General features: G+C 44.0%; 1 protein-coding gene across 1 annotated transcript; it reads right to left on the bottom strand.

Annotated features, from left to right (window-relative positions):
• Positions 1 to 9,668: 9,668 nt before the first annotated feature.
• On the bottom strand, positions 9,669 to 11,878 carry LOC136480813 (uncharacterized). The gene is made up of 4 exons (XM_066478260.1): positions 11,334 to 11,878; positions 10,391 to 10,584; positions 10,215 to 10,327; positions 9,669 to 10,040 (listed from the first exon to the last, which is right to left on the bottom strand). Exons 1-4 carry the CDS (start codon positions 11,876 to 11,878, stop codon positions 9,669 to 9,671), a joined length of 1,224 nt encoding a protein of 407 aa, XP_066334357.1.
• Between the last annotated feature and the right edge of the window lie 8,642 nt (positions 11,879 to 20,520).

Genomic DNA, 20,520 nt, shown 5'->3' with positions numbered 1-20,520 from the left:
GCAAAACAGAGGAATTATGTGCCGCCTTGTGCAACAAGGATGGCCCATCACGGCGCGTGAAGACCTACTTCAGCCTCAAACAGCTCGAAACCGACTTCCCGATATGTCTCCAGAACCAAGCCACGCATGCCAAGCTAGGCGTGAACCCGGCTTTTCATCATTTCTCCAAGAAAACAACAAGAAGATAATAAGGACGATATGCATTTCAGCATTTCTTGAAAGTGCAAACCGGTTTGTTGGCTTGCTAGGACCTGTCATCAGTGATGTAGTGTTTCTTGGCTAAGATTATATTACTAGGTCTAGGTGACATCAATCTTCAATAAAAAAATCAGCCGCACCCGCTGGTATCTTTTGAGCTGTAACAATAGAACTCAGTTCGCCCATATGTGTGATGCATGAGGAAACTCCAATGTGATCCTATCTAGTATATACTGTGATCTTCCATACGTGTCCAAACAAGACATTCGGCATAATACAATACTAGTATTGAGCGCGCTGTAACAATGAAATTAGGCTTGCTTTACTTTCTCCGAACATTATTAAGCCAGTCTCATGTTGAGTTTTATGGCATTAAATTTTATGCCACGTACGTCAGCAATTTTGCTGACTTGGCAAGGTCATTTATGAGAAGAGTTTTATCAGATGTGAAAGGAGTTTCGTCCCCGTGACACTCAGCTGCTATAGTTACCTGTTCTCAGTCTTGGTAACTATGCAATAAAACTATGCGCTGAGACTAGCCTTATTACCACATTGCACGCGTCCTGCTTTGATTTCTCCAAACATTCTTGGCAAAACAGGGGAATTATGTGCCGCCTTGTGCAACAAGGATGGCCCATCACGGCGCGTGAAGACCTACTTCAGCCTCAAACAACTCGAAACCGACTTCCCGATATGTCTCCAGAACAAAGCCACGCATGCCAAGCTAGGTGTGAGCCCAGCTTTTCATCATTTCTCCAAGGAAACAACAAGAAGATAATAAGGACGATATGCATTTCAGCATTTCTTGAAAGTGCAAACCTGTTTGTTGGCTTGCTAGGACCTGTCATCAGTGATGTAGTGTTTCTTGGCTAAGATTATTTTACTAGGTCTAGGTGACATCGATCTTCAATAAAAAAATCAGCCGCACCCGCTGGTATCTTTTGAGCTGTAACAATAGAACTCAGTTCGCCCATATGTGTGATCCATGAGGAAACTCCAATGTGATCCTAGCTAGTATATACTGTGATCTTCCATACGTGTCCAAACAAGACATTCAGCATAATACAATACTAGTATTGAGCGCGCTGTAACAATGAAATTAGGCTTGCTTTACTTTCTCCGAACATTATTAAGCCAGTCTCATGTTGAGTTTTATGGCATTAAATTTTATGCCACGTACGTCAGCAATTTTGCTGACTTGGCAAGGTCATTTATGAGAATAGTTTTATCAGATGTGAAAGGAATTTCATCCCCGTGACACTCAGCTTGTATAGTTACCTAGTTCTCAGTAAAACTGTGCGCTGAGACTAGCCTTATTGCCACATTGCACACGTACTGCTTTGATTTCTCCAAACATTCTTGTAATTGGCTAGTCTCTCTGATTTATTATTGCAACTTCTCGTGCTACTACTTGCGCATGCATGTCTATATATTGCAACCTTCTCCTCGATCGATCCCTCATTCAGCCATCTGCTCGCTAGCTCATTCGTACGTCTCCAACGTACCACCTTGCAGCAAAAAGCTAAGCATCCGATGGCGCCGTCACCAAGGAATCTCTCTACCACCACCGCTGTCTTCCTCCTACTCGTCATCGTGACCGCCGGTCAGTACGTACATGTACATGTGTATAAGCTCATATATATAATAACAAGCTAGCTAAGTCATATATCTGACCCTGTGTCTTTTTGCTTATTCTCTTTTTGCTTTTTGCTTATTCGGCATCATGCATGCAGAGATGGCCTACGTTGGGGCAGACACCTGCAGGCACCTGAGCGGTACCTATCATGGGTTGTGCGACACCTCCTACACCCCCTGCGAAGATACATGCAAAGCTGAAAGCAAAGACAACACTGGCGGCGCTTGCTTCGACTCCCCTCCACGTTGCTACTGCTTTACCAACTGCTAGCTCGATCGCCCTGAGATGGATCCCATCCCTGCTTATTGGCCTCCCATTCCCATCCGTGTAATAGTAATATTTGTCCGGTGGTAACTGGTTACGTACTTAACTACGTCGTTGTAACAAATAAAATTGTTGGAACTGTGGATCCAACAACTTGGACATGGCGGTGCAAGCCAAGATCGAGGAGATTGGCCGGGACATACTGCTCCATAACCACAAATCTTCTTCCCGGTGATGGCGTGGGTTTTGTTTGTACTATTTCTTTCTCTCTTTTCCTTTCCACCATAATAAAAGCTTGGGAGACATTACCATCGAGTCATTTTGCTCATGTTTTTCCTAGTAGTGTTTCTTCTTTATCTCATAAAATAAATATGATGCCAACTGTTCACTACGGAAACCGGCGATTTGCCGAGTGCCGGAGTCTTTGCCGAGTGTATTTTATCGGGCACTCGGCAAAGACCGTGTTTGCCGAGTGCCAAATAAAATACACTCGGCAAACAAAAACACACGGCAAAATACGTCTTTGCCGAGTGTTTTTTTTCTGGCACTCGGCAAAGATGTATTTTGCCGAGTGCTATTTTTTGGCACACGGCAAAATACGTCTTTGCCGAGTGTTTTTTTCTGGCACTCGGCAAAGATGTATTTTGCCGAGTGCCTTTGTTTTGGCACTCGGCAAACAGGCTTTTTGCCGTGTGCATTTTTTTTGGCCCTCGGCAAATCAGTTTTTCGAAGCAATTTTTGAGGCCCTAAATGAATTCAAATGAAAAACTTTTCAACTACAAAGTTGTATAACTTCTCAAGATCTACAAAGTTTATTTTGGTCATTTCTTCATTTGACAAAGCGACAATAACGTTGTTCATAAAATCTACATCTCTCATATTAGTTTCATGAAAGTAGAAGACAGATATATAAGATTTGTGAACAATGTTACTACCACTATGTCGGATGAACAAATGACCAAAATAAACTTTGTAGATCTTGATAAGTTATGAAACTATGTAGTTGACAACTTTTTGATTTGAAATCATCTTATCATGCAAAACTACGTTTGAATCTCTCAAATTTAAAATTCAAAATTTTCAAACGACCTCGGATGGAAAAACTTACTAAATGAAAATTGTAGATCTCAAAAAGTTATGAAACTTTGTTGTTGACCACTTTTTTATTTGAATTCATTTAGGGCCTCAAACAAGCAATTTACTCTAAGTTTGCCGAGTGCCTTTTTTCTGGCACTCGGCAAAGCCGTATTTTGCCGAGTGCCTATGTTTTGGCACTCGGCAAAGAGGCATTTTGCCGTGTGCATTTTTTTGGCCCTCGGCAAATCAGTTTTTCGAATCAATTTTTGAAGCCCTAAATGAATTCAAATGAAAAACTTTTCAACTACAAAGTTGCATAACTTCTTAAGATCTACAAAGTTTATTTTGGTCATTTCTTCATTTGACAAAGCGACAATAATGTTGTTCATAAAATATATATGTCTCATATTAGTTTCATAAAAGTAGAAGAGAGATATATATGATTTGTGAACAATGTTACTACCACTATGTCGGATGAACAAATGACCAAAATAAACTTTGTAGATCTTGAGAAGTTATGAAATTTTGTAGTTGGCAACATTTTGATTTGAAATCATTTTGTCATGCAAAAACGACGTTTGAATTTGAAAATTTTAAAATTTGAATTTTTCAAAAGACCTCGGATGGAAAAATTTCCTAAATAAAAATTGTAGATCTCCAAAAGTTATGAAACATTGTAGTTGGCAACTTTTTGATTTGAAAACATCTTGTCATGCAAAACTGCGTTTGAATTTCCAAATTTTAAAATTCAAATTTTGTAAACGACCTCGAATGGAAAAACTTCCTAAACTAAAAGTGTAGATCTCGAAAAGTTATGAAACTTTGTAGTTCACAACTTTTTTATTTGAATTCGTTTAGGGCCTCAAACAAACAATTTACACTCGGTTTAGTATAATATATTAGGAACTAAAACGGAATCCAGACACAAGTGACAGTGTGGTGTAGTGGTAGAGGAGGTTTGTGCGCAGCGGGAGGTCTCGGGTTTGAATCCCGTCGGCCGCGTAGCCGTGAAATTGACGCGAAAAAAGCCGGAGATGGATGGGCGCTGACCGGTGGGGGCCTCCACCAATTAAAACAAATTTTCCATTTTTTTGGGTAAAAATTCCCATTTTTTCGGGTTTTTTTCGGTTCCAACTTTGCCGAGTGTCGGGCACTCGGCAAAGGCTTTGCCGAGTGTCGATTTTTGGCACTCGGCAAAGAAATTTTTGCCGACAAAATCTTTGCCGAGAGACCTTTGCCGAGTGCGGCACTCGGCAAAGCCTTTGCCGAGTGCGGCACTCGGCAAAGCCTTTGCCGAGTGCTTGGCTGGCTTTGCCGAGTGCCCCCAGCACTCGGCAAAGAGGGCGTCTGCAGTTGTGGTTATAACTTGTTCCCCGATATGTATACGGTTAGATGATTTTCTTTTCTTTGATTAACGTGGGATTTTCTGTCACACCCAATTTTAAGAACAAAAGGGGATGTATAAAAGTCTTATGTGCACCCCTGGAACGGTCGCACACATAAGTGGATAAATTGTAAATTGTACCAACACAATGTTTATTACATAGCGAATGAATATTCAACTCATAATCTCAAACATAAATATAATAACCACTAAGATAACTCTCTTGAGGAAGCTCCAACAGGGACGTCAACTGGTTGACACCAAGCCTAATACTCATCACAGTAATCTTTAATCCAATCTTGATCTGTTACCCATCAGGGATTTTTCCAACATAAAAGAATAAAGCAAGGCATAAGTACATGTCGTACTTAACAAGATAACTAAGGGTTCATGAGGCTCAAATAGCTGACACGGGTTTACTGCGGTTAGCATTTAATTGATCATCCAATTTAACATTTATTAGCATCAAGATAGCAATAATCCCATAACACATGATCAATGAACATGAATAATAAATAACTTAAACATTAAACATAAATGGTTATCTTAACAAGTAAAAGTCATCATCCCTTATGTAAGTGTTCCAAGGCCGCTCGTATCCGTGAGCACGGCTATTATAACAGTTTTACACTCTGCAGAGGTTGTACACTTTCACTGTGAGTCATGATTTCCAAATGTATGGGTTTGCAAGGTCCAAACACCGGAAATCATATAAAGCTACTCAGAAGTTCGTCTAACCGGGAAGGGCCGCAGGGTCATCGGATATAGGAACCCCCCTTCCAATAAAATACCGCTTCCATAGCAAGGCACAACAGGACAGAGGCTATCCTATACCCAACTCGTAGTATCCTCTAAGCCAGCTAGAAAGGGTCTCCCAAGCAACTAGAGCCAGAGCCATATAGCCCTCACAGCTGTACGTTAAATCCCGGATGATCAGTTACAAGACAAGTCCTTCTGTAGCTAACAAAGCCATCTTGTTTATGTTATAGCATATTCATTAATCAAGTTTCAAGATCATGATTGTTGCACTAGCAATAGGACTACCCAATGCAAACCTCCCAGGGTGACAAGGTAATTGAGTATTCAAAATCTAGGAAATCCTACCATAGGTAGCAAGGAAGACACATGCACATGTATTTTAGTGAGCATCATGAATAGGACAACAAGGAAGGTCCTTAGCTATACTTGCCTTGATCAAATCTCTCCTGAAAGTCTTGCTGGTCCTGCTGGTCGTAGAAGTTCTCTTGTTCACCAACGTAAACCTCACCGTCTGAACTCGATCAATCAACACCAAGCAGCAACATACAATCATCCGAGCAATCATGCACGAAGCAAACAAAGGCTATAATTAGAACAATACACCACCAGCAAGAAAACAGTTTGAAAAGTGTATAAAAACATTCTACTTGTCACTACGATCACATAGACGCGAAATTCACCGAAATCGGATCTAAAACGAGCAAGATATGGATTTTCCAAGTTTTCCCTATAGACTATTAATGCATTAAACATGAACTCGAAATTTAAAAACTGGAACTGGGCTAACAAGGACACTAACACATAGATTACGAAATTACGAATCCAACACAAGTTGAATGGATCAAATCGGAGTTAAAATGAGCATTTTATAAGCATTTGAAAATCAGTGGCAAAACTGTAATTAGTGAAAACGTATTTTGATTCTGTTAAAAAGGAAAATACGTTTTCCAAAGACGAAAATGTAGAAATCAGAAAGCGTAAAGGACGGTGGGTTCTATTATAAAGTCTGCCAGGGGCTCTTTAGCAAAACTACCACCCGAAGGGGTATCTATGAATCTCGGCCACTGGATCGAGATTGAACGATCTAGATTAGATCGGTGCGGTGTGCGGGCGGCGCTCCGGCCGGAGAAGAAGGCCAGCGCGGCGGCGCGACATGGCCGGCGGTGAGGTTCTCGCCGGCGCTGCCGGTTCGGGCGATTCTGGCCACCATTTGGCATGGGACCGGGTCCATTCGAACGAGGAGCTCGACGCGGACTCACCTAGCTAGGTGTTGGAGGCGGATGGCAGTCACCGACGGCGTGCGGCTCAACACAGCGGCAACGGAGCTCCTGTGCACGGGGAAGACACGAAATAAGCGAAATTGTACCGGAGAAAAACTCAGGAAGACTCACGGGATCAAGGCGAACTCGTTCGCATGCTTACGGGGACGAGAAGGATGACGGTTACGGCGAATTGCGAGCTTGGGCTGCGGCCTAGGGTTTTGGCTCGCGAGGAGAGCTCGGGCGAGGGCGGCGCATGCGCTAGGGCTTGGGAAAACGGGCACGGACGCGGTCCCATGCCCTCTTATAGGCGGACTCGGACGTGGGCCACATGCCACCTCGACTCGGGCAGAAAAAGGGAGGCGGGATCGGAGTCCGGCTCGGGTCCGACGGAGGAGGAAGACGACTGACGTGCGGGACCGGATTGTTAGCGAGACAGAGAGAGAGGGAAAGCGGGCTACTGTCGCTGGCGCTCGCGGGCTGCGGGGCTCGACCGACTTCGGCCCAAGAAGGAGGCTGCGGCGCTGGCTGCGGCGCTGCTGGACTGGGCCAGCCGGGTTCGGCCCAAGATGAAGGGGAAGGAGGCCTGCTGCGCGCGCGCTGGGCCGAGGGAAAAATGGCCAAGCGGGCCAGAGAGGAGGAAACGACCTTTCAGCCAGAAACAGGAAAGGTGGGAGTTTTTTTCTTTTTCTTTTTCTTTTCTAGAATTTCTCAAAGCAATTCAAATAGAATTTAAATTCCTTTTCACATGCAACAAAAACCAGTCCATCACAAATAAAATATGCTCCAGCATGAGTGCATCAACATGTTCCTAATCTTAGGATAAATTTTAATTTCTCAAAACTTATTTATTTTATTATATTGACATGCTCACACAATAAACTAAAAGTCAAATTCACTTATTTCAAAATTATGCAAATTTTTGGGTGTTACAAATCTACCCCCTTAAGAGAATCTCGTCCTCGAGATTAGGCGGTGCTTACTCAAACAACTGCGGGTATGTCTTTCTCAATTCATCTTCTCTTTCCCATGTTGCCTCTGCTTCCGAATACCGATTCCACTGAACCTTGCACATCCTAATTGATCTGCTCCTTGTAACTTTCTCAGCTACATCCAAAATCTTAATCGGAAACTCCTCATATGTCAGATCATCTTTAACAGCAAGTTCCTCTAAGGGTATTTGCTCCTCAGGCACACGCAAACACTTCTTAAGTTGAGACACATGGAACACATCATGCACACTAGACAGGTTCTCAGGCAATTCTAATTGATAAGCCACTTCTCCACATCTCTTTAAAATTTTAAACGGACCAACATACCTTGGTGCTAGTTTACCTTTCATGTTGAACCTTTTCACACTTCTCATAGGTGACACTTTTAAATAGACATAATCTCCTTCGTCAAACACCAAGTCTCTTCTTCGATTATCTGCATAGCTCTTCTGACGGGTTTGTGCCACTCTCAGGTTCTCCCTGATCTTTCTCACTTGCTCTTCAGCGTTTCTAAGCACATCTAGTCCAAACACTTGACTTTCACCTGTTTGATTCCAAAACAGAGGTGTTCTACACTTATGTCCATACAAAGCTTCAAACGGTGCCATCTTGAGACTCTGTTGGTAACTGTTGTTGTATGAGAACTCTACATAAGACAAACTCTTATCCCAACTAGTACCATACTGCAATGCACATGCTCTCAACATGTCTTCTAAAATTTGATTAAGTCTCTCTGTCTATCCATCAGTCAGAGGATGGTAGGCTGTACTAAAATTCAACTTTGTGCCCAGCGAAGTGTGTACCTGTTTCCAAAAATGAGAAGTGAACTACGAACCTCTATCAGACACAATCTTCTTTGGAACACCATGCAAACTCACTATCCTTTCCATGTATAGTTCTGCTAACTTTGGTCCTCTATAAGTGGCCTTGACAGGTAAGAAGTGAGCAACTTTAGTCAAATGATCCACAATCACCCATATTGAATCATAACCTCTCTGAGTACGTGGTAACCCCACTATGAAGTCCATTCCAACTTCTTCCCACTTCCACTCAGGTATCTTCATAGGTTGCAACAATCCTGCAGGTCGCTGATGCTCAGCTTTCACTCTCTGACAAGTATCACATATAGCAACATACTCAGCTACATCTTTCTTCAGACCATACCACCAATACTTCTCTTTAAGATCCAGATACATCTTAGTACTGCCAGTATGGATAGAATAAGTTGAATCATGTGCTTCACGTAGAATTGCATCACGAATGGCTTTCACTTCAGGCACACAGATTCTTTTCCCAAACCATAAAGTTCCATTCTCATCTATGTTGAAACCTAGAGCTTTCCCAAGCGGTACATTGCCTGCTATCTCCCTTAGTTTCTCATCCTCCAACTGACCCTTACGTATCTCAAGCTCTAGTGTAGGTGTCACTTCTATCTCCATAGCATTATAAACAATACCAAGGTTCAAGTGTTTCAACTCTTCACATAACTTCTCTGACTCAGGTCCCTTTTTAAAGCTATTGTCATATCTCTTCCTGCTAAGAGCATCGGCCACAACGTTTGCCTTACCAGGATGATAGTGCACTTCTAGATCATAATCCTTGATTAACTCCAACCAACGACGTTGTCTCAAATTTAGATCAGTTTGGGTGAATATGTACTTCAGGCTCTTATGATCGGTGTAGATATCACTCTTATGCCCAATCAGATAGTGTCTCCAGATCTTTAATGCATGAACCATAGCTGCTAACTCCAAATCATGAGTAGGATAATTCAATTCATGTTTCCTCAGCTGTCTAGATGCATAAGCAACAACTCTACCTTCTTGCATAAGAACACATCCCAAACCTTGATGAGATGCATCACAATAGATAGAGAACTTCTTATTTAGATCAGGCAAAATCAACACTGGAGCTGTTGTCAACCGCTTCTTTAATTCTTCAAAACTAGCTTGACACTTACTAGACCACTCAAACTTAACATTCTTCTCTAACAGGGCTATCATGGGTTTAGCAAGCTTGGAGAAGCCTTCAATTAATCTTCGATAATAACTAGCTAAACCAAGAAAGCTACGGATCTCACTTACATCAGTAGGTGACTTCTAATTCAGTACATCCTTCACCTTGCCTGGATCCACCGCTATACCACCATTAGAAACAACATGTCCAAGAAAAGAGACTTCTCTTAACCAAAATTCACACTTACTACGCTTAGCATATAGTTTATGCTCTCTAAGCTTCTGCAGCACCAATCTCAGATGTTCAGCATGATCATCTTCAGTCTTAGAGAATACCAATATGTCATTAATGAATACTACCACAAACTTATCAAGATACTCCATAAACACCTTATTCATCATATACATAAAGTAGGTAGGTGCATTGGTCAAACCAAACGACATAACTGTATACTCATATAACCCATACCTCATAGTAAAAGCTGTCTTTGGTATATCAGTATTCCGAATCTTCAACTGATGATAACCAGAACGCAGATCAATCTTAGAAAACACACAAGCACCTCTCAACTGATCAAACAAGTCATCAATTCTAGGCAACGGATACTTGTTCTTGATAGTTACCTCATTAAGAGATTGATAATCCACACACATACGCTGTGTTCCATCCTTCTTGTCAACAAAGATCACAGGCGCTCCCCAAGGTGATGCACTAGGACGTATGAAACCTTTATCTGACAACTCTTTCAATTGTTTCTTAAGTTCTTCTAATTCATTAACCCCCATTCTATATGGTCTCTTAGCTATAGGTGCAGTACCAGGTAATAATTCAATTATAAACTCAATGTCACGGTCAGGTGGCATACCTGGCAATTCATCGGGGAAGACATTTGGGAACTCCTCCACAACACGGTCCTGAGGATTAGCATCTTCATCTAGTTGGTTCACTGTAGCTATTGGTGGTGGTTGCACTATCACTCCAACACTGATTCGATCTCCCTTTGGTGTTGTCACTACTACAACTCTCTCCTGACACTGAATCACAGCTCGGTGTCCATACCTAGAATCACATCGATCCCAAAAGTTCTCAACACAATAGGACTGACTATAAAGTCTACCCCCCTTAAGGCAAGACTTGCTGATGGGCAACAGTGTGCAGCTGGTATTGATCCCCCCGGTGAATTTACTAGCATTTGAGTCTTCATTGCAATTAAAGGTATGCTATGTGTTCTAACAAATGCTTGAGAAATAAAAGAATGCAAAGCTCCAGAGTCAAAAAGAACATTAGCGGGGATAGAGTTGATGTTGAACGTACCCATCATAACTTCTGGTGCTCCAATCACAGTCTTAGGCACCACATGGTTCACTCTTCCAGTGTTGTACGCGGGCTTCTGATTGCTACTCTACCTCTGAGGTGTCTATTGATTCGGCTTCTGAGGGCAATGGTTAGCATAATGTCCCACATCTCCACATCGAAAACACCTATTGGGAGTGCTAGGTGCACTGCTCTTCATCGGGGTGTTGTTGGGTGTTCCCTGGCATGGAGTCTGATTGCCCGTTTGCTGCGGTGTCTGCTGGTTCCAATTCTACTGTTGGTTCTGAGAGCGTTGTGGAAACTGACCACGGTTCCACTGACTGACCGGACCTTGATACCTCTGCTGATTATTGTAGCGTGGACGTGTGTTGCTTCCAGAGGCCTGTCCTTTCATCTTTCTCTTCCTATCCCTCTCCAAACGCATATTGTCAAGCACAATAGCACGATTCACCAACTGCTAGAAATTAGCATATGTGTTACCAGCCAACTGCAACCTGAGATCATAGTAAATTCCCTTGAGGAAGAGACGTTGCTTATCTGCATCCTCCCTCACGTCATTAGGAGCATAGCGAGCCAGCTGAGCAAACTTGTCATGATACTCACTGACAGACATAGAACCCATCCTGAGAGATTTGAATTCCTCCTGCTTGAGCTCTATCAAACCATCTGGAATATGGTGCGCCTTGAAATCCCTTACAAATTCTAGCCAAGTGATAGCAGGAGCATTGTTGGGACGAGCAGACTGATATGACTCCCACCAAGTCTGAGCTGCTCCCTGAAGTTGTCCTGATGCATACAACACCTTCTGCTGGTCATCACACTGGACAATGTTGAGTTGTTTCTCCACTGCGCATAGCCAATCATCTGCCTCCACGGGGTCAGCGGCATGGGAGAAAACTGGAGGATGTCCCTGTATGAACTCCCTCCGCTTGTCTCTTGGTGGTGGAGGTGCTGGTGCTCCAATAGGATGGTTCTGGAAGAACTGCATCATGGACTTCATGAACTGTCCTTGCATCGCCAACACCTCTGCTGCGGTCATGGTTGGTGGTGGGGGTGGTGGAGCACCTCTCCCACGTCCTCTACCTCTTCCACGGCCAGACATCTGTAATCCAACATGAGAGATCACCAATATGTAAGAGATAGGCAATTCTGAAAATTTCTGGACGTGATGCAGAATCAGCAGGTCAGAAAAACTGTCATAACTCGAGTTCCAGATATCCAAATAAGATGATATTTATACGGTTGGAAATCTTAAGAAATTATCTACAACTTTCATTTATACCACATTTTCTGATTCTAACGTTAAATTAATCAAAAACAGACCACAACAGAAACTGTTCTCAGATTCCAGACAGCACAGAAACTTCTTATTGTGACAGTCATAACTTTTAGATACGAACAGATAAAAAGGTGATTCTTGTGCCATTGGAAAGATACAGGAGTCTATATACTCCCAGTAAAATTTCATGACCATAGCTCGAACAGGTGAAAAGTTACAACCAGAACATCACTGACTGTTCCAGAAAACAGCAAGCACAGAGACAGGATAGACCAACCCAAACTATTTATTAAAGCACTTTTAACCTTAATATTCTTAACTAAGGAACTTGTGGACATGCCCACAAAGTTCCAGAACTCATCACAAAGATCCAAATCACACATAAATCACAATAATAATCCAACAAGCACACCAATAGTTCACAAACACTTAAAAGACTCAACTCAACTCACGATACTAAAATTGTATCTATTACAAGGGTTTTATAAACTTAAGGGGCGGCGTTCTTCTTGGTGGAGGGCTCTTCTAGCTTCTCATACAGCTTGGGGCGGCCTAGCTCGGCGTTAAGGCCATCAATCTCTTTCTGGTATTCTTTGATCATGTCTTGTGCCTTCTTCAGCTCTCCTTCTAACGCTCCCACCTTATTTGTAAGTTCACGGTTTAACTCAATGGTGGCCTCAAGAGTCTTCGTTCCTTTTACCACGACCTCTATAGTCCAAATATTTTCCTTCGGAAGATAGCACGGGTAATACAAGAGTCCATCGTCCTTCTTACCATCAGGGAGATGGCCACGGTAGTAGGCAAGTGCAATGGAAGCAGCATCCTCCATGCTTCTTTCCGCGGTAGCTCGACTTACATGGTGGGTGACCACTGCATCTATCTGGCGAGTATTTGGGGTCTTGATCAGCAACCGAGTATCCCAAGATGAACCAATCAGGGGATGACTGTGCTCCGTAGTGTGATACTCCAGAGTGGCTTGCAGGTCTGGATAGTAGTATTCCAACATCATCGTCAGCAAGTCATGGTAGAAGGCATTGTCATCAGGCTTCTTGATGCTTAGCTTGTCAGTCCAACCTATACGCGGCAGTGGCTGAAGTACTTCATCTTCATCATCATTGGTCATGTCAATGGCCTCCACACGTGCTGGGGATTGAGCTATCGGGGTTGGCGAAGAATGGACCTCTTCTCCAACTTCATTCTTCCAGTTCTTCCTCTGGACGCCCTCTCTAGGCTCCATTGGCTCATACACGACACGCTGTGGTTGAAAGCCTCCAACGTACAAGCGGGCAGACTTGCGGTCACGTGTCATCTACAGAAATTTCAAATTAGTTAGAATAGAATCAATTGATTTTATAATAGATTAAGACAAGAGAAGCACAAAAACTTAGCAAATAACAAGATTGAGGTGGAAAGCATGAAACAAGTGAAGCAAAGGAAGCTAAAAACGACCATTCTATCTAGGCGTGCGTCCTACAGTCAACAGTGAGCTGATACCAATCTGTCACACCCAATTTTAAGAACAAAAGGGGATGTATAAAAGTCTTATGTGCACCCCTGGAACGGTCGCACACATAAGTGGACAAATTGTAAATTGTACCAACACAATGTTTATTACATAGCGAATGAATATTCAACTCATAGTCTCAAACATAAATATAATAACCACTAAGATAACTCTCTTGCGGAAGCTCCAACAGGGACGTCAACTGGTTGACACCAAGCCTAATACTCATCACGGTAATCTTCAATCCAATCTTGATCTGTTACCCATCAGGCATTTTTCCAACATAAAAGAATAAAGCAAGGCATAAGTACATGTCGTACTTAACAAGATAACTAAGGGTTCATGAGGCTCAAATAGCTGACACGGGTTTACTACGGTTAGCATTTAATTGATCATCCAATTTGACATTTATTAGCATCAAGATAGCAATAATCCCATAACACATGATCAATGAACATGAATAATAAATAACTTAAACATTAAACATAAATGATTATCTTAACAAGTAAAAGTCATCATCCCTTATGTAAGTGTTCCAAGGCCGCTCGTATCCGTGAGCACGGCTATTATAACAGTTTTACACTCTATAGAGGTTGTACGCTTTCACTGTGAGTCATGATTTCCAAATGTATGGGTTTGCAAGGTCCAAACACCAGAAATCATATAAAGCTACTCAGAAGTTCGTCTAACCGGGAAGGGCCGCAGGGTCATCGGATATAGGAACCCCCCTTCCAATAAAAGGCCGCTTCCATAGCAAGGCACAACAGGACAGAGGTTGTCCTATACCCAACTCGCAGTATCCTCTAAGCCAGCTAGAAAGGGTCTCCCAAGCAACTAGAGCCAGAGCCATATAGCCCTCACAGCTGTACGTTAAATCCCGGATGATCAGTTACAAGACAAGTCCTTCTGTAGCTAACAAAGCCATCTTGTTTATGTTTATAGCATATTCATTAATCAAGTTTCAAGATCATGATTGTTGCACTAGCAATAGGACTACCCAATGCAAACCTCCCAGGGTGACAAGGTAATTGAGTATTCAAAATCTAGGAAATCCTACCATAGGTAGCAAGGAAGACACATGCACATGTATTTTAGTGAGCATTATGAATAGGACAACAAGGAAGGTCCTTATCTATACTTGCCTTGATCAAATCTCTCCTGAAAGTCTTGCTGGTCCTGCTGGTCATAGAAGTTCTCTTGTTCACCAACGTAAACCTCACCGTCTGAACTCGATCAATCAACACCAAGCAGCAACATACAATCATCCGAGCAATCATGCACGAAGCAAACAAAGGCTATAATTAGAACAATACACCACCAGCAAGAAAACAGTTTGAAAAGTGTATAAAAACATTCTACTTGTCACTACGATCACATAGACGCGAAATTCACTGAAATCGGATCTAAAACGAGCAAGATATGGATTTTCCAAGTTTTCCCTATAGACTATTAATGCATTAAACATGAACTCGAAATTTAAAAACTGGAACTGGGCTAACAAGGACACTAACACATAGATTACGAAATTACGAATCCAACGCAAGTTGAATGGATCAAATCGGAGTTAAAATGAGCATTTTATGAGCATTTGAAAATCAGTGGCAAAACTGTAATTAGTGAAAACGTATTTTGATTCTATTAAAAAGGAAAATACGTTTCCCAAAGACGAAAATGTAGAAATCAGAAAGCGTAAAGGACGGTGGGTTCTATTATAAAGTCCGCCAGGGGCTCTTTAGCAAAACTACCACCCGAAGGGGTATCTATGAATCTCGGCCACTGGATCGAGATTGAACGATCTAGATTAGATCGGTGCGGTGTGCGGGCGGCGCTCCGGTCGGAGAAGAAGGCCAGCGCGGCGGCGCGACATGGCCGGCGGTGAGGTTCTCGCCGGCGCTGCCGGTTCGGGCGATTTCGGCCACCATTTGGCACGGGACCGGGTCCATTCAAACGAGGAGCTCGACGTGGACTCACCTAGCTAGGTGATGGAGGCGGATGGCAGTCACCGACGGCGTGCGGCTCAACGCGGCGGCGACAGAGCTCCTGTGCACGGGGAAGACACGAAATAAGCGAAATTGTACCGGAGAAAAACTCGGGAAGACTCACGGGATCAAGGCGAACTCGTTCGCGTGCTTACGGGGACGAGAAGGATGACAGTTACGGCGAATTGCAAGCTTGGGCGGCGGCCTAGGGTTTCGGCTCGCGAGGAGAGCTCGGGCGAGGGCGGCGCATGCGCTAGGGCTCGGGAAAACGGGCACGGACGCGGTCACATGCCCTCTTATAGGTGGACTCGGACGTGGGCCACATGCCACCTCGACTCGGGCGGAAAAAGGGAGGCGGGATCGGAGTCCGGCTCGGGTCCGACGGAGGAGGAAGACGACTGACGTGCGGGACCGGATTGTCAGCGAGACAGAGAGAGAGGGAAGGCGGGCTGCTGCCGCTGGCGCTCGCGGGCTGCGGGGCTCGGCCGACTTCGGCCCAAGAAGGAGGCTGCGGCGCTGGCTGCGGCGCTGCTGGACTGGGCCAGCCGGGTTCGGCCCAAGATGAAGGGGAAGGAGGCCTGCTGCGCACGCGCTGGGCCGAGGGAAAAATGGCCAAGCGGGCCAGAGAGGAGGAAACGGCCTTTCGGCCAGAAACAGGAAAGGAGGGAGTTTTTTTCTTTTTCTTTTTCTTTTCCAGAATTTCTCATAGCAATTCAAATAGAATTTAAATTCCTTTTCACATGCAACAAAAACTAGTCCATCACAAATAAAATATGCTCCAGCATGAGTGCATCAACATGTTCCTAATCTTAAGATAAATTTTAATTTCTCAAAACTTATTTATTTTATTATATTGACATGCTCACACAATAAACTAAAAGTCAAATTCACTTATTTCAAAATGATGCAAATTTTTGGGTGTTACATTTTCTTAAGAGTCTATAACAATATTTGCATTCAGCAAGTAGTTGGAGTTCACAGGAATATTGTTTGAGTCTACGAAGCAAAAGGAGGACGATATTTATTCAACGGGGATGGATATATGCTTCGTTGCTTGCCTCGTCCCCATGACGCCCTATCACATGAGTATGAGGCTGTTGTTGCAGTCAGCATGGGACATACATCAGTAGGGGTGGATCGAGATGAGTTTAGCTGTTGTATATTCACGTGTCTTAGTGATGGGCCCTGTAGTTTTGTTGGTCCACACATGGCAGTGGTCTAATGACAGGTTCACTTGAAACAAGTTTAGGTCCCTGTTGTTTCAAACGCTCACCCTCCATTTTTATGTTTGTTTTAATGCAACATTCCTATTTCTTTTATGTGTTTTTTCATTCATCTAATATATATTTTTTCATTCCAAAGAAGCCCTTAAAATTTAGATGTACCTATAGTTATCTGTGTTTTGTGATGTCTCGAGGACCGAAGCTCATTACATCTATTGAATGTTTGGAACATCGACACATATTTTGTATGTGACTATATGTCATGGATGGTTGGATTAATATTGTAGTTGTTAGTACTTGCGTATAAGATGGGCTAAATTATATAGCTAGTGTTATGCTCTATAAGTTGACGTGTTTGTCATTTTGCAATATCATTTTGATGGGTTTTGATCGTTTTCAATGTAATTTCGATCAGATAGTTTCGTTTTCGATATTACCGCAATACCGGCGCCATTCTCGTTTCTGACAATACCGTATCGTTTTCATTTCCGAGTAAAAAATATGAAAGTAAAAGTGGTGGAGCCTTCTGCCGATCGTTTCGAATCGTTTCATCCCTAGTGGCCAATGTTATTTAGACGTGCAAAATAACTTCCCTCGTCAACAGCGGATTAGAAGCGCAAAGCTTTCAGGGTGCAACCACCTCGTCATCATCCTCTCTGCAGGAGAGTCCAGGTCCAGCAGCCCAGGAGTAGATCGGACACTCCGCCGCCGACTGCGATGCTGTTCCTGCTATGAGATTGCGAGCCTTCTCCGTTTTTCAGGTAGTTGTACATTCCTTGATAGCTTGTTTAGCACATTTGGACTTCGGTATTAATGATTTTGTAAGCAATTTTTCTGCAACTAGTGAACATGCACGTGCGACACGCACGTGTGTAGAAAACATTTGTAGTTTTTATTTGTCATTCTCTAGCTTGTTTGCAGCTACCACCACTACAAGAAATCCTTTAATCCGTGACGGATTCACTGTGATGGATTCAGGAAACGTCACTAACAGGATTTGCAACCTGGATATCCAGCCCATATCCAAAACCCGCTTGCATATACAGAGGCCTAACCTAACAACAGCTGCCCCTCCTCTCCGCCGGCCGCCGCTCCCAACCCTCTCCCATCTAGGCTGCCTCCCTTCTCTTCCCCGGGCACAGCCATCCCGGGCACAACGACCATCCCAGCATGGAGGAGGCCGAGGGCGGCGCTCCACCCCGGCCCTCGGAGCGGCGGAGGCCTGCCGTTGTGCGCCTGCGCGCCCGCACACCCATGCCCGAGGTCGCTACACCAAAACCCTAGGCGAGAGCGTATGGAAGTGCAGCAGCAACACGCGCAGGTGGATCTGAGTGGGACGACCATGGGGATTCTGGTGACAGTAGTGGCTCTGATCTACTTTGGCCTTGGCTGGCCCCTGCGTCTCTCCTCTTGGCCATCAGCTCCCAGGTGAGCAGCACTTCGTTCTCTTGCAATCGATTTTTGGGTCAGATTTGAGCGGTGGTGCTTGGGGCCGGTTTGGATTTGTTGCAGGTGCACCATAGGAGGGGGAATCGAAAAGGCATGTTGGTGCTGGCTGTTAGGTGCGCTCATGGCAATGGCGTTGATATATTGCTGTTGTGCACAGGCACTTTCCTCCGTCTAATCTGTCTGGCACCTAAAAGATTGGGTAACAATTGTGTAGGGCTACTTAGGAGTTCCAAGTAGTAATTTGTTGATTTCTTTATGATTTGAAGAATAATGTCATCTATAGTCTATATGACCTTAAGTAGGGTCTGTTATTTAGTATTTATCCAACTTGCTCTTTTGTTTCCAGGAAAAGTTGAGGTTACATGAGACAGATTTCAGCATAGAAGTTTTATTTTATATGAAAATGGTACTAGGTTTGAAGTAATCTGGTTAGAGCCCGTGTGTTTTACATTAGAAAAGGTGGTTAGCATTTTTTCATGGCTCTTAACTGTAGGGACTTAGTGTATTGGAGTGATGAACTTAGGCTACTATTGTTTGAGTTAAGGCAGCAAGTAATTTATCTATGAAAAGCAATTGTTTGCTTCATGTCTGCAGCTTGTGTTTGCCTTTGCACTTTTATTTTTAACACATATGCTAAGGGAATATTTGATAAACAATCCTGCCAGATAAATATAAATGACTAACATAATATTATCAGTCTATGATTGGCATGTATATAAAAAGCATTGCTTGAGGATGCTTTCTTCTTTGTTACATAATTTATTGTGCCAATTTAGCTTAAGTAGAAGAGAAATTGGAATTGATTTGGTCAGTTTGTCAATTTTCTCTAGCACTCAAGCTGCTGTCTTTGCTCTGTGCTTCTGACCGGTGTATGTTCTGGTGTTGGGCGTCTGGGCGTGCTCTCCTCAGAAGCACGGACACGGCAGGGAAGGGGCGTATCCCGTATCGGATACGTATCCGATACGGATACGCCTGGGATACGGCCCGGATACGTATCCACGGCGTATCCACGTATCCCATCTTATTTGGGCTGGAAACTAACGATTGGAAACGTCTTGGCCGAGTCGATACGGCCCAGCCGGCCCAATAACTTACCACGCCGGCCGCCAGTCCGCCTGCCCTACTCCCGTCTCCCGACCCCTCGCAGTCTCCCACGCGCAGCCGCCTCCGCCTCCGCCTCACGCAGCCGCCTCCGCCTCACCCCGGCGCGGCGGCGCCGCAAAAGACCCCTCCACCCGGTTCCCTTCGTCCCTACGCGCCTCCGCCTCTCAATCCCCATCCGTGTCCGGCGACCCCATCTTGGCTGCCACCTCTGTCAGAAACCAGCACCCCCATCTTGGGCGGCCTCGCAGTCCTGGCTTGCGCCCAATCGTCGATCCGCGGCCAGGCGACTCAATCCGGGACGGGGTGGCATCAATCCGAGGACGGGCGGCCTGGATCCACGGCCAGGCGGTGTCGATCCGTGGCCAGGCGACCTCGCTCCATGGCTGCTGGCACCAAGTGTTCTCGCAGCGACCTGTCCTCATCTCGGTCTCCGGCGATGGCTCGGCGCCCAGCGATGGTGATGAGGATGAAGGCAGGGCCTCCGTTTTCGCCACGCTCTCGTCCTCCTGGCCGCTAGGTTAGTCTATGATTTATTTTGTTTCCATTGTTTTAACTGAGCTACATCTTGTTGACTGTGATGTTAACGGCATGAACTGAGTAGCAGTTTATATTGAAACGGAGATTTTAGTATTGATACGCACGGTTGACTGGCTGATTGAAGATATAATTGGTTAAATGGTTGATCAGGGGCCATCAGCTAACACTCACACTGAGCAAACCGAGGAAGAAGTTAAAACTTCTATTTATTATGCATTGTTATCTATTTATTAATAAAATAGTTAAAACGTATCCGCGTATCGGAATGTTTAAGAAATTGCCGTATCCGCGTATCCGTATCCTTCCGATACCGATACGCGTATCCGTATCCGTGCTATATAGGTGCTCTCTCAAAGCTGCTGTTCGGTGCAAACCAGCACCTGCAGCTTTAGCTGCTCTTGATTTCTTGGTTGTTCTGGGTCTCTGTCGACAGCTCTGTAGTTTCTTCTCTAGTGCGTGCCTGGCTTTTGCTCTGAATTTGTTCTAGTGCAGCAAGTCAGCCTATCGTTAGTGAGCAACAATTTGTTCTGGCAGCTGGCAGCCTTGATTTTCATATCAACAACATAAGCTATTCTTTAACAACAATAGTTGTAGCTATCTACTTTC

This window comes from Miscanthus floridulus, chromosome 9 (genome assembly GCF_019320115.1).
Source record: "Miscanthus floridulus cultivar M001 chromosome 9, ASM1932011v1, whole genome shotgun sequence".
Taxonomy (NCBI): domain Eukaryota; kingdom Viridiplantae; phylum Streptophyta; class Magnoliopsida; order Poales; family Poaceae; genus Miscanthus; species Miscanthus floridulus.
The sequence above is the reverse complement of the archived record's forward strand: the minus strand, read 5'-3'. Positions and strand labels throughout refer to the sequence as shown.

Bases quoted from the DNA above. Each gene is read 5' to 3' on its own strand.
- LOC136480813 (XM_066478260.1), bottom strand. From the start codon at position 11,878: ATGACCGCAGCAGAGGTGTTGGCGATGCAAGGACAGTTCATGAAGTCC. The intron at 10,585-11,333 runs GTTGCAGTTGGC...ATGTGATTCTAG, and splicing joins GGAATTTACTATGATCTCAG to GTATGGACACCGAGCTGTGA. The intron at 10,041-10,214 runs GTGATCTTTGTT...GGTTATCATCAG, and splicing joins CATCACCTTGGGGAGCGCCT to TTGAAGATTCGGAATACTGA.